We start from the raw sequence: 11,307 nt of genomic DNA, 5'->3' as shown, positions 1-11,307 counted from the left end.
CGTGTCCATGGCTAGGAAACTTAACCATCTTTGATCAACGAGCTAGTCAAGTAGAGGCATACTAGGGACACGGTGTTTTGTCTATGTACCCACCCATGTATCAAGTTTCCGTTTAATACAATTCTAGCATGAATAATAAAAATATATCATGATATAAGGAAATATAAAATAACAACTTTATTATTGCCTCTAGGGCATATTTCCTTCATTTAGGTGTTCTGTACTATGTGGGTAAAGCCAAAAAATAACCTTTGAATATATAAAGGAGAGAGTTTGGAAGAAGATTCATGCTTGGAAGGAAATACTCTTTTCGGAAGGAGGGAAAGAAATTCTCATACAAGTTGTAGCACAAGCAATCCCAGTGTACTCAATGGCTTGCTTTGACTTAACCAAGTCACTTTGTGATGAGCTGAGCTCAATGATCAATATATATTGGTGGAGCCAAATGGATAAGGAGAATAAAATTCACTGGGTCAGTTGTTAGAAATTGATGCTGACAAAAAAACTAGATGAGTGGGCTTTAGGGACCTTATGCTTTCAACCTAGCTATGCTTGCAAGGCAGGCATGGAGGCTTATCCATAACCCAACATCTCTGTGTGCACAGGTTTTGTCGGCACTGTATTACCCAAATGGCTCAATTCTTTAGGCTAGGCCCAAAGTTTTGCATCTCTTACACATGACGTAGTATACTAGAATGGGTAATCATGCTCAAGAAGGGCAATAACATTGACATTTGGTCCGATCCTTGGATTCCGAGAGGTACCACCAGAAGAGTCGTCACTCAAAGGGGTAAAAACACTATAATCCAAGTAAAAGATCTGCTTGATCCTAGCACAAACAATTGGGATGGAGATTTAGTTAGACAAACCATTCTTCCAGAAGATGCGAAAATCATTTTACAAATCCCAATTCATGAACATAACGATGCTTTCATAGCAGGCATTACGATAAAAAAGGTATATTTTCAATAAAATATTTATATAGAGTTGTTGTAGATAGTGTGGCTCGAGAATCCATTTCAGTACTAACTTCCTCCTCCGGTGCAGATGAAGAAGCAGATGATTTTAATTGGTCAAAGTTGTGGTCGCTTCCTCTACCAAATAAGATTCTTCACTTCTTATGGTGCATGTCTACAAATAGCCTACCTTTGCGCATGAAGCTTCAGTACAGAGGTATGCAAGTAGATACCCGCTGCCCTATTTGTTTTCGGTTAGATGAGGATGGCAGACATTGCTTCATTAAGTGCAAGAAGGTTAAGGATGTGTGGATGAAAGCTCACGTGGAGCATGTTAGACTGCAGATTTTGTCTTATGCAGGTGCTTTGGGGTGTATGGAAATAATTGTGAACCTTAACAAAGAAGAAAAACTTAAAACTTGCCTACTCCTTTGGTATTGGTGGCATGAAAGGAATAAAGCAAATGCAGGAGATAATATTAGATCCTCTGATGAAGTCTGTCACTCCATTAATTATCTTTTTATGCAGCTTCTTAAGACAAAATAGGAGGAATGCCAAAGCAACAACAAAAGGAAAGATGGTCCAGACCTCCACCAGAAATCTTGAAAATCAATACGACGACACATTTCTAAAAGAAACAAAAAGAATGGAGGATGGGGCTTTATAATCAGAGATGATTGTGGTATGTTGATGGCCGCTGGAGCAGGTAGTTTGGAGCGAGTGTCGGATGCGCTTCATTCAGAGGCTTTGACGATGCTTTATGCCATAAGCACAACCATCCAAATGGGATGCAATCGAGTAATTATGGAGACAGACTCTATACAGCTGAAGAACGCAGTTTGCACTGAAGAATATGATATGTCGACTCTGGGAGCTGTTATCAAAGACATGAAGTTCAAATTGCGTGTGGGATTTAGTGAAGTTTCTGTTGTATCATGTCCCAGAGTTTGTAATATAGTAGCGCACTGTTTAGTAGCACATGGTGCTAAAATGGAAGCTGGCACATGTGAGACTTGGCTTGGCCAGTTTCCAGATTTTGTAAATGACGTTGTAGCTAGAAATCTATCTGTTCGCAAAAAAACAAAAAAGCCAGAAATCTATCCAATACTGATATATAATGGAATGCAATCGTGTTCCTTACAAAAACAAAAAGGATAACCTTCAGTTAGGTGTTCTCAAATGGCTCAAATCACCGCCCCTCGCTCGTCATGTGTCCTCCACACCTCGCGCCTCCCACGCCAACAACTCAATTCGATGGAGGCGTGCCTGTGCCGACCCACCTACGAAATGTGTCCAGCATGCGTGCCGCATGTTGGGCACGACCCTTTTAGTCCAGTGTCGGGCCGGACACGCGTGTTCATTGGCCGGTCCGCATAGCACGACCCAGTTGACCAGGTTTAACTACACTAGAGTAATAGACACAAAATCCTCAGCAACAAAAAAGTAGACACACACCGACTCAAAGCTGGCCAAATGGGCCGGCCCGGCCCGGTCCATCACAATCGCGCCTGGCACGGCATGGCCCACAAGGGCACGATTATTAGACGGGCCGTGTCGTGCCAGCCTGCGTGCAGCACTCCCTGGCCCAAGCACGACCTAGTTAGTAAACGGGCTAGTCGGTGGCACGTTCAGCACCCCAGGTCGCATATTTTCAGCCCGTTGGGCTGTATTTTAGGTATATATAAAATCTGAAAAATGAAAAATAATAAGAAACGGGTCGTGCCGTGCCATGCCTGGCCCATGGCGGATCCACGGGCTCGTTCCGCTCCCGGAAAGAGAAACGGAGAGGGCCAATCAAAAGCCCATCTGTTCGCTACCTTTTGCCCCCTCTCCTCTTTCCCCGTTGGTGGCGGCGGCGCAAAACCCTCTCCTCTTTCTCAGGCGGCGAAGGCCAGACGTAGGGCGGCGGATACAGTGCCGTCACCGGGAAGAGGCGGCGGGCGGCGGGCGGCGGGCGGCGCAAACCCGGGCGGCCAAGATCACGACGTAGGACGACAGCGGCACAAAACTCGAGCAGCGAAGGGCCGACGTAGGGCGGCGGATACAGCGCCGTCGCCGGGCAGCGGCGGCGGGACAAGAGAGGTCTGCTCTCTCTCTCTCTCTCTCTCTCTCTCTCTCTCTCTCTCCCCGGAGCAATTAAACACGGCGCACGTCATCGGTGTCGACGTGTCGTCTTCACCGCCGACCCTCTCATATGTTCCTCCCTCAACAGGAGGAGATCCCCACAGCGGCGCAGATCTTGGCATGGCGGCACCACCTCCGCCGCCGCCACTCCGTTCACCTCGCCAGCATTCCTTGGAGGCAGGTTTATTTAATTTGTTTTTACGTAATACTAATAATATTTATGGTATACCGATCTGATTAATATATTTTCTAGAATCATCCGGAGAAGGAAATACGCGAGGAATCAAATCAATTTCCAGGCCCTGTTTGGTTAATCCCCTCACCAAAGGGATTGAGTGGGATTGAAGAGGTTTGAGAGGATTTTGACTTGCAAGGGATTTAATCCCTTTCAATCCCTTCCAAACCTCTCCAAATCCTGCCTAACCGAACAAGCCCTAATGCGATGTGCAAATCCACCCGTATCTTTTAAGCAGAGATACGGGTATGCCCCTTTGGGAAAGCAATATTTTCTGCACATCTGTGCGGAAGTTGTGTCGCAGATTGTTGTGCTCGCTCAGTGAGACTGCACTTCAGGTTCGTATCTTTCTACCACGCTGTCGCAGTTTTGTGCACGGATTGCAAATGAGAAGGTTAGAGAAGACTTGTACATTACGGTTGAGACCTTATATTAAGGTTTCAACAGCTTAAACTGTGACTGGATTTTGGCTTTTGATCGGTGTAGATATGTGCATGCAGATGAAACACTATGAAATCACAAATTCAGAAATGTTATAAATAATATGTGCAGGTGCAGATACAAGCAACAAAACATGCATACATCTCAATTGTTATACTCCTGCATATGGTTTTCATATTCTGTGCGCTCACCCTTGTGCTTTTCTTTGTTGAACTCTTTTAGTTAAGGTGCAAATAAAAGAAATAGAACATGTATAGATCTCAATTATTGTACTCCTGCATATGGTTTTGATATTTAGTATGCTCACCCTTATGCTTTTCTTTATTGAGCTCTTTTAGCTAAGGCACAAATGAAAGCAGTAGAATCTGTATATATTTCAATTGTTATGCTCCTGCGTATGGCTTTGATAATCTGTGTCCTCACCCTTATGCTTTTCTTTATTGGACTCCTTTAGTTATGAGTGGTTTTCTTCGAACAGATATGTGAATTGCGTAATTTTGTTTGCATGTGTATAGAGTATAGACACACGGAACTTAAATACTTGCAGATGTAACGTTGTTATAGTATATGCATATGCAAATATTATGATTATTTGTAGTTCTATTGTTTATTCACATGTTGTTCAGTGTTTCTCAATACTAGCTGTAACATTCTACTGCGTATCCATGTTTTTCTTTGTTTTGATTCGGCTTTCAATTAATGCTTATGCACAGGATGTCCGTGTCATCATCTTTGACGTGAGAGGCGGAGGGCAAGCATTGCGTTCTATGGTCAATAGAAGGACGACCCGTCACCGTGTCCTGGCTCTGCTGGTGTACATGGGTGTACCGGTCACCCCGGCTCCCAATCCCTTCAACCGACCTTCCCCGGGTAATATCACTGATCATGTAGATATTTTCTGAACATAAAAGCTATATCAATGGCTAAAATAGGATTACTTTCATCCTCATCTGCTTGCAAAGTTGAAGCTGATCGACGCATACACTTCGAGTAGAAAGTAAATTCAGAATTTTGGATGTTCTCTATTCAATGGTTTTCATGTGACACATGATCATGACTAAACATTAATTTATATCAAATAATTTTTCAGCCCAAAAATTCCTTGCATCTGTCACACTGTAACCAGAAATGAATGGGGAGTAGATTTTTTGTGCTTGAGCTCAGTTACACGCACTATCCGCGTCCACTTTACTTGAGATCTGTGTTGTGCGTAGAGTGTTAGAAGAGTTCAGGGGAATTTCTGTTTTTAACACATTTTGTTTTCCCCTACAACAGTGCCTCTAACGGTGCTCCTTTTTATGTTCACTTGTACCCGTCATGTGAGTGAGAGAGGCTGTGAAAGGGAGAGTGAACCAGCGAGGATGTCTACTCCGCTGTTATTTTTAAATGTCATTTTGTTTCTCCTTTATATTCAAAATTTGTGTGTAAGTTATGCCGGTCTTTTGCTTTTCATTTGTACTTTATGAATCAACATTTGGCATTCGTCGATTCACCGTTACATGTTTAATTCAGGCCATAGCTATCATATCATCCGGTTGATAGACCCTTACCAGCCGCGGCTGCAAGTGGATTTGCTGATTAGAGATACTGACTTATACCTTGTCGCATTTCGCCGTTCACTCGATGGCAATTGGGGCATTTGGTATAGATTCAGTGATCAACAAGTCCCTAGCTTTATTGTTGCTCTTGATTTGGGTTTCACTTCCAACTATTCTCGTGATCCTCGCAGGTATGGTTAATCAGTAAAACAGTTTTCATGTTTGTTCTTATGTGAAACAAGTGTGACGGTGACCAAGCGATACTATGCAGCATTCCGACAGTAGGTGGTCCCGAGGACATGGTTTTTATCTTCAACACCTTGGCACGCCATGAGGACAGGTTGAGGTTGATTCCTGCAGTCCAGAGAACTCTGCACATTGCTACAGTCCGGAGAGCTGTGCAGAATGCTGCAGTGGTTTTCTGCGAGGTTATGAGATTCATTGCTGTTTTGCTCGAGATGGTCCGTAGACTGGAAGCAGGGGAGGCCGCCTCTGTGTTGCCTGGGGAGATGTGGAATATGATTACCTCGTGGCATGTGGATTGTCAGTTTATCCTTGACATGAGGAGGCGGTTGGCGTTACCCGCACATCACTGGGAAAGCCATGTTAGTGAGGATGAAAGACAGAGATTCGATCAGCTGATCAACCGTGTGAGTGTCATCATCTACATTCCAGAGTTTTTCACTTCTGATACACGGCGGCTGACTCGACGGCAGGAGAATGAGATGCGCAATATCCAGGATCCAGGTTTTCCCGTTGCAGATGCTTAGAGCCTGTTTGACAGCTCTCCGCTTCTGGAGCGGCCAGAGCATCACCAAACAAGTCAGCTCCACGCTTTCCTCGTCCCGGAGCGGAGCGGTCCGCAGGCCATTTTCTTGGAGTCCCCAAAGTGTCGCTCCATGCGCTCCCGTATTTCGCGGAGCTGGTGAATTGCCGAACAGGCTCTTAGTGTCATATCAAGCTGTTCCAAGTCCTTGATATCAAGCTGTTCCAGGTCCTCGAGGGAGTGTCATATCAAGCTGTTCCAGGTCCTTGAGGGCTATGCTGATCCTAGCGCTAGCACTGCTGCCTATAAGTAAGTTTGTGTTGTATTTGCAACTGCTGTTACTATTAGCATAGACCATATAGGGTGTGGTGTCCCGTGACATCTTTGTGCTAGGGGTATTATGTCTTCTGCTAGTTGATGTAGTCGCTGAGTTGCGTCTGGTCTTGATGATGGAAGATGATGGAACGTTTGGGATATTCTCCGCTTAATCCACTTGCAGTATCTGTATATATCTGTAAATAAGCTGGAGATGATGTCCATACAAACACCTTTAGTGAGAAGCTTGCAGCATCTGCATGTCATTTTAATTGTTATTGTGATTGTTATCCTTTCGTGAGAGGAATAAATGTGCAGTATTCTGGCTACATGAGTTATGACCAAACCGAACTAGAGAAATATTGCTGAACTTCGTTATAAACTACAGTTGATACCCCGCGCTTAGCTGTGGTGAATTCTGCTGCTTGTTTTGTAGAAATGTTTTTTTTACGCAAAACCTTGTAGGAACGTGGATGCAAAAGGAGAGGAATAGGAAAGTTAAGATCAAATTAAGTGTGTTGACTGTTCATATTGTCACGCTTGTTTGGTCAAAGCTTAGGAAAAACGATTGTTCGGCCGGCCCAGGCGATGGCTTGCTTGTTTATGAGCTGATATGCGTCGCTTGTAGCGAGCGGCAAGCATTTTTTTTCTAGCTAAGAGGTGGCGCCTCCGGCGCCTTTCATTGATCTGAAGAACGGGTTACATCCATAATTTTGCAATGGCTGATGTTTAGATTGCCTATGTGAAGAACAGGTTACATCCATCATTTTACAATGGCTGATGCTTAGATTGGCTAGCTACAAACGCATAGAACAGTTATCAACTAAATGAGTCTTGCTATTACAAGCCATTTGAGGAGTGTGGCGATTTGGTGCCCGGGCTCAGCCCGGGCATGAACAGTACCACCATTTAAAATAGGGAAAAAATCTTTTTTTTGAAAAGGGGATACCTCAGCCTCTGCATCTGAATGATGCATACGGCTCATATTATTAATAAGCAAAATATCCAACAAAGGACTCCAAGTCTCGAACAAAAAAGGTAAAAGGCTCCACCAGAGCTGAACAGAGAAAAAGGAAAAGCCACAACCGGCTGGCATAGAAAGATAAGAGCACTACATGCCTATCCTATTACATGACCGCCATCCAAACCGGTTGAAAATACCCCGTGCTACCATCTCCCATCGGGTAGACGTAGTAACCAAACGCTCCCTGGCCTCCATCGGAGTGAGTAGCGACCACATACGGATCAACGCAGTGGCTCTGAAAATAACCAGTAGTGACCTCAATGTCACGAAGCTTGGCCGGTAGCAAAGCGCACCTTAGCTGCATGTCGTCCACATCCGGATACTCCTGGAGACGGTTGCTTATCCGCCGCCCCTCAGAAATAGGATCTGGGATCCCGCCAAAAGCTATGACGTCCTCCCTCGTGGCCATGTTAGGGGTAAGACCGTCTGCCCGACCCCCAACAGAACGCAACTGAACTGGATCAACCGAAAGATCACCAAGCGTCCTCGAGGCCTCTCACGGCCTTGGCCGGTGTCCAGATCCCAGAGACGCCATCGGATCCCCACCAACCACTGGCGCAGCACCAGCACATGTGGACGAACCTGAGACGGGCGATGCCGCAAGAGTAGGTCTGCGCGGCGAGACAGTGGAAGGCCCCTGACCGCCCCCACCGGCCGACCCTCCCACGAGGGCAGCCATCGCCGGTGATGGCGCCGTAGAAGACGTCGGGGAACGCATCACCAGTGAAGGAGAAGGTGGTGCGCAGGCTGATACGTCCATTTTGCATCATGCTTTTATATCAATATTTATTGCATTATGGGATATTATTACACATTATATCTCAATACTTATGGCTATTCTCTCTTATTTTACAAGGTTTACCATGAAGAGGGGGAATGCCGGCAGCTGAAATTCTGGCTGGAAAAGGAGCAAACATTGGAAACCTATTCTGCACTGCTCCAAAAGTCCTGAAACTCCACGAAACCTGTTTTTGGATTTATTAAGAATTATTGAGCAAAAGAAATACATCAGGGGGCCCACACCCTGTCCAGGAGGGTGGGGGCGCGCCCCCCCTTACTGGGCGCGCCCCCTGTCTCCTGGGCCCCCTGGTGGCCCTCTGGTGTCCATCTCCCGCTATATGAAGGCTTTTACCCTGGAAAAAATCGTGGGCAAGCTTACGGGAGAAACTCCGCCGCCACGAGGCGGAACCAATCTAGGGCTCTGGCAGAGCTGTTCTGCCTGGGACACTTCCCTCCGGGAGGGGGAAATCATCACCAACGTCATCACCAACGATCCTCTCATCGGGAGGGGGTCAATCTCCATCAACATCTTCACCAGCACCATCTCCTCTCAAACCCTAGTTCATCTCTTGTATCCAATCTTGTATCCAATCTTGTATCCAAAACCACAAATTGGTACCTGCGGGTTGCTAGTAGTGTTGATTACTCCTTGTAGTTGATACTTATTGCTTTACTTGGTGGAAGATCATATGTTCAGATCATTAATGCATATTATTACACCTCTGATTATGAACATGAATATGCTTTGTGAGTAGTTACGTTTGTTCCTGAGGACATGGGTGAAGTCTTGCTATTAGTAGTCATGTGAATTTGGTATTCGTTCGATATTTTGATGAGATGTATGTTGTCTTCTCCTCTAGTGGTGTCATGTGAACGTCAACTACATGACACTTCACCATTATTGGGCCTATAGGAGGGCATAGGGAAGTAATAAGTAGATGATGGGTTGCTAGAGTGACAGAAGCTTAAACCCTAGTTTATGCGTTGCTTCGTTAGGGGCTGATTTGGATCCACATGTTTCATGCTATGGTTAGGTTTACTTTAATACTTTTGTTGTAGTTGCGGATGCTTGCAATAGGGGTTAATCATAAATGGGATGCTTGTCCAAGTAAGGGCAGTACCCAAGCACCGGTCCACCCACATATCAAATTATCAAAGTACCGAACGTGAATCATATGAGCGTGATGAAAACTAGCTTGACAATAATTCCCATGTGTCCTCGGGAGCTCCTTTATGATTTTTAGAAATTGTCCAGGCTTATCCTTTGCTACATAAAGGATTGGGCCACCTTGCTGCACTTTATTTACTTTGTTTACTTGTTACTCGTTACTATTTATCTTATCACAAAACTATTTATCACCTACAATTTCAGTGCTTGCAGAAAACCTTGCTGAAAACCGCTTATCATTTCCTTCTACTCCTCATTGGGTTCGACACTCTTACTTATCGAAAGGACTACGATAGATCTCCTACACTTGTGGGTCACCAAGACTCTTTTCTGGCGCCGTTGCCGGGGAGTGTAGCGCTTTTGGTGAGTGGAACTTGGTAAGGAAACATTTATATAGTGTGCTGAAATTTTTGTTACTTGTTACTATGGAAACTAATCCTTTGAGGGGCTTGTTTGGGGCATCTTCGCCCCAACCATTAGAGCAAAGAGTTGCTCCTCAACCTACTGAACTTTATGAAAATGTTTATTTTGAGATTCCTTCGGGTATGATAGAGAAACTGCTAGCTAATCCATTTGCAGGAGATGGAATGTTGCATCCCGATTTACACCTTATCTTTGTGGATGAAGTTTGTGGATTATTTAAGCTTGCAGGTATCCCCGATGACGTTGTCAAAAGGAAGGTCTTCCCTTTATCTTTGAACGGAGATGCATTGACATGGTTTAGGCTATGTGATGATACGGGATCTTGGAATTATAAGCGATTGAAGTTGGAATTTCACCAGAAGTTCTATCCTATGCATCTTGTTCATCGTGATCGTAATTACATATATAATTTCTAGCCTCGCGAAGGAGAAAGCATCGCTCAAGCTTGGGCGAAGCTTAAGTCAATGTTATATTCATGCCCCAATCATGAGCTCTCTCGGGAAATGATTATTCAAAAATTTTATGCTCGGCTTTCTCTTGATAATCGCAACCTGCTCGATACTTCCTGTGCTGGTTCTTATATGCTGAAGACTATTGATTTCAAATGGGACTTATTGGAAAGAATTAAACGCAACTCTGAAGATTGGGGTTCCGACGATGGTAAGGAGTCAGGTATGACACCTAAGTTCGATTGTGTTAAATCTTTTATGGATACCGATGTTTTTCGTGGATTTAGCGCTAAGTATGGACTTGACTCTGAGATAGCAGATTCTTTCTGTGAATCTTTTGCTACTCACTTGATCTCCCTAAAGAGAAGTGGTTTAAATATAATCCTCCTGTTGAAGTGAAAGTAGTTGCACCTATTACAGTTGAAGCAAAGACTATCACTTATAGTGATCCTATTGTTCCTACTACTTATGTTGAGAAACCACCTTTTCCTGTTAGGATAAAGGATCATGCTAAAACTTCGACTGTTGTTCGTAAGAGTAATACTAGGACTTATACACCTCCTGAGCAAATCAATGTTGAACCTAGTATTGCTATTGTTAAAGATCTCTTGGATGATAATTTAGATGGGCATGTTATTTATTTCTGTGATGAAGCTGCTAATATTGCAAAACCAGATGCTAAGATACATAGGCCCGTTGTAGGCATGCCTGTTATTTCTGTTAAAATAAGAGATCATTGTTATCATGGCTTATGTGATATGGGTGCTAGTGCTAGTGCGATACTCTACGACTTATATAAAGAAAGTATGCATGACATTGCACCCGTTGAATTGGAAGATATTGATGTTACTATCAAGCTTGCTAATAGAGATACTATTAAGCCTTTTGGGATTGTTAGAGATGTTGAAGTCTTGTGTGGGAAGGTCAAATACCCTGCCGACTTTCTTGTTCTTGGTTCTCCACAAGATGCCTTTTGTCCCATTATATTTGGTAGACCCTTCTTGAACACTGTTAAAGCTAAGATTGATTGCAAAAAGGATGTTCTTACGATTGCCTTAGATGATATGACTCATGAGTTTAATTTTGCT

The 11,307-nt window shown here is 44.1% G+C and overlaps 1 protein-coding gene across 3 annotated transcripts; it reads left to right on the top strand.

Annotated features, from left to right (window-relative positions):
* The first annotated feature begins 2,780 nt into the window (after positions 1-2,780).
* LOC123139990 (uncharacterized) lies at positions 2,781-6,704 on the top strand. Of its 3 annotated transcripts, none has more exons than XM_044559723.1 (6): positions 2,781-3,038; positions 3,169-3,257; positions 3,334-3,653; positions 4,470-4,626; positions 5,269-5,485; positions 5,566-6,704. In XM_044559723.1, the coding sequence occupies exons 3-6, from the start codon at positions 3,564-3,566 to the stop codon at positions 6,062-6,064; spliced, it is 963 nt and encodes a 320-aa protein (XP_044415658.1). In that variant the 5' UTR covers positions 2,781-3,038; positions 3,169-3,257; positions 3,334-3,563; the 3' UTR covers positions 6,065-6,704. The 3 variants fall into 3 exon arrangements, with proteins under 3 accessions (XP_044415658.1, XP_044415657.1, XP_044415656.1); XM_044559722.1 differs by having other exon boundaries at positions 3,169-3,261; XM_044559721.1 differs by having other exon boundaries at positions 3,169-3,653.
* The last annotated feature ends 4,603 nt before the right edge of the window (positions 6,705-11,307 follow it).

This window comes from Triticum aestivum, chromosome 6B, assembly GCF_018294505.1.
Source record: "Triticum aestivum cultivar Chinese Spring chromosome 6B, IWGSC CS RefSeq v2.1, whole genome shotgun sequence".
In the NCBI taxonomy this organism is placed as follows: domain Eukaryota; kingdom Viridiplantae; phylum Streptophyta; class Magnoliopsida; order Poales; family Poaceae; genus Triticum; species Triticum aestivum.
The sequence above is the reverse complement of the archived record's forward strand: the minus strand, read 5'-3'. Positions and strand labels throughout refer to the sequence as shown.

What these genes read in the sequence shown, in the direction of transcription:
- LOC123139990 (XM_044559723.1), top strand. Translation starts at nt 3,564, where the DNA reads ATGCCCCTTTGGGAAAGCAATATTTTCTGCACATCTGTGCGGAAGTTG. An exon ending in TCAGTGAGACTGCACTTCAG is followed by an intron (nt 3,654 to 4,469) that starts GTTCGTATCTTT and finishes GCTTATGCACAG; the next exon opens with GATGTCCGTGTCATCATCTT. An exon ending in CTTCAACCGACCTTCCCCGG is followed by an intron (nt 4,627 to 5,268) that starts GTAATATCACTG and finishes TGTTTAATTCAG; the next exon opens with GCCATAGCTATCATATCATC.